The sequence below is a fragment of the Lottia gigantea genome (genome assembly GCF_000327385.1).
Source record: "Lottia gigantea unplaced genomic scaffold LOTGIsca_12736, whole genome shotgun sequence".
Taxonomy (NCBI): Eukaryota; Metazoa; Mollusca; class Gastropoda; family Lottiidae; genus Lottia; species Lottia gigantea.
This window is the reverse complement of record NW_008707376.1, coordinates 1-1212: the sequence shown is the minus strand read 5'-3', so window position 1 is coordinate 1212 and position 1212 is coordinate 1. Positions and strand designations below refer to the sequence as shown.

Genomic DNA, 1212 nt, shown 5'->3' with positions numbered 1-1212 from the left:
ATTGTCCGATTTTAACTTTTTTCAGTGTCATTTAGTTGGTAAAAATAAATTGTAAAATATTTTAACTTTCAGAAACAAATACTTCAAAATACATATGCAAAATAAATCTTCAAACACTGACACTTTAAGATTTATCTATCATAGTGATTATTGTCTAAATATTTGTTACTTTACACTTGTCCATTTCAGCTATATTACTTTTCAGAATTAAAATCCAGGTTTTAGTTCTCCTACAATTCATAAATCAAAGTAATCAAGTCTAAATATCCGTCTGACATACATCCAATTAGTCTTATTTTCTCCAAACTTATAAAACACAACATGCTTTCTAACCAAAACAACTGTATGTATTATGTATGCTAAGACAACACCTGTCACTTCTTGACGTCTGTATTCTACCTATATTTTATAAAATAAGGCAGGAATTTAATATAGTTTGCTTATTCATTTATCTGTAATCATTCCTCTATCATCATTAAACAAATATAACTTCTTGCATTGACAAATCTTACTGCTAAAGTATTAACAAATCTTACTGCTAAAGTATTAACAAATCTTACTGTTAAAGTATTAACAAATCTTACTGTTACAGTATTAACAAATCTTACTGTTAAAGTATTAACAAATCTTACTGCTAAAGTATTAACAAATCTTACTGTTACAGTATTAACAAATCTTACTGTTACAGTATTAACAAATCTTACTGTTACAGTATTAACAAATCTTACTGTTACAGTATTAACAAATCTTACTGTTAAAGTATTAACAAATCTTACTGTTACAGTATTAACAAATCTTACTGTTAAAGTATTAACAAATCTTACTGCTAAAGTATTAACAAATATTACTGTTACAGTATTAACAAATCTTACTGTTACAGTATTAACAAATCTTACTGTTAAAGTATTAACAAATCTTACTGTTAATAACAAATCTTACTGTTACAGTATTAACAAATCTTACTGTTAAAGTATCAACAAATCTTACTGTTAAAGTATTAACAAATCTTACTGTTAAAGTATTAACAAATCTTACTGTTAAAGTATTAACAAATCTTACTGTTAAAGTATTAACAAATCTTACTGTTAAAGTATTAACAAATCTTACTGTTAAAGTATTGACAAATCGTACTGTTAAAGTATTAGCAAATCTTACTGTTAAAGTATTGACAAATCGTACTGTTAAAGTATTAGCAAATCTTACTGTTAAAGT

At 24.9% G+C, this 1212-nt stretch overlaps 1 protein-coding gene across 1 annotated transcript; it reads right to left on the bottom strand.

Moving 5' to 3' along the window:
• Positions 1 to 458: 458 nt before the first annotated feature.
• On the bottom strand, positions 459 to 914 carry LOTGIDRAFT_148794 (hypothetical protein; the record flags this gene model as incomplete). The annotated part of the gene is made up of 1 exon (XM_009048725.1): positions 459 to 914. A coding segment is annotated over one exon (456 nt), but the record flags the coding sequence as incomplete, so codon positions are not given.
• Between the last annotated feature and the right edge of the window lie 298 nt (positions 915 to 1212).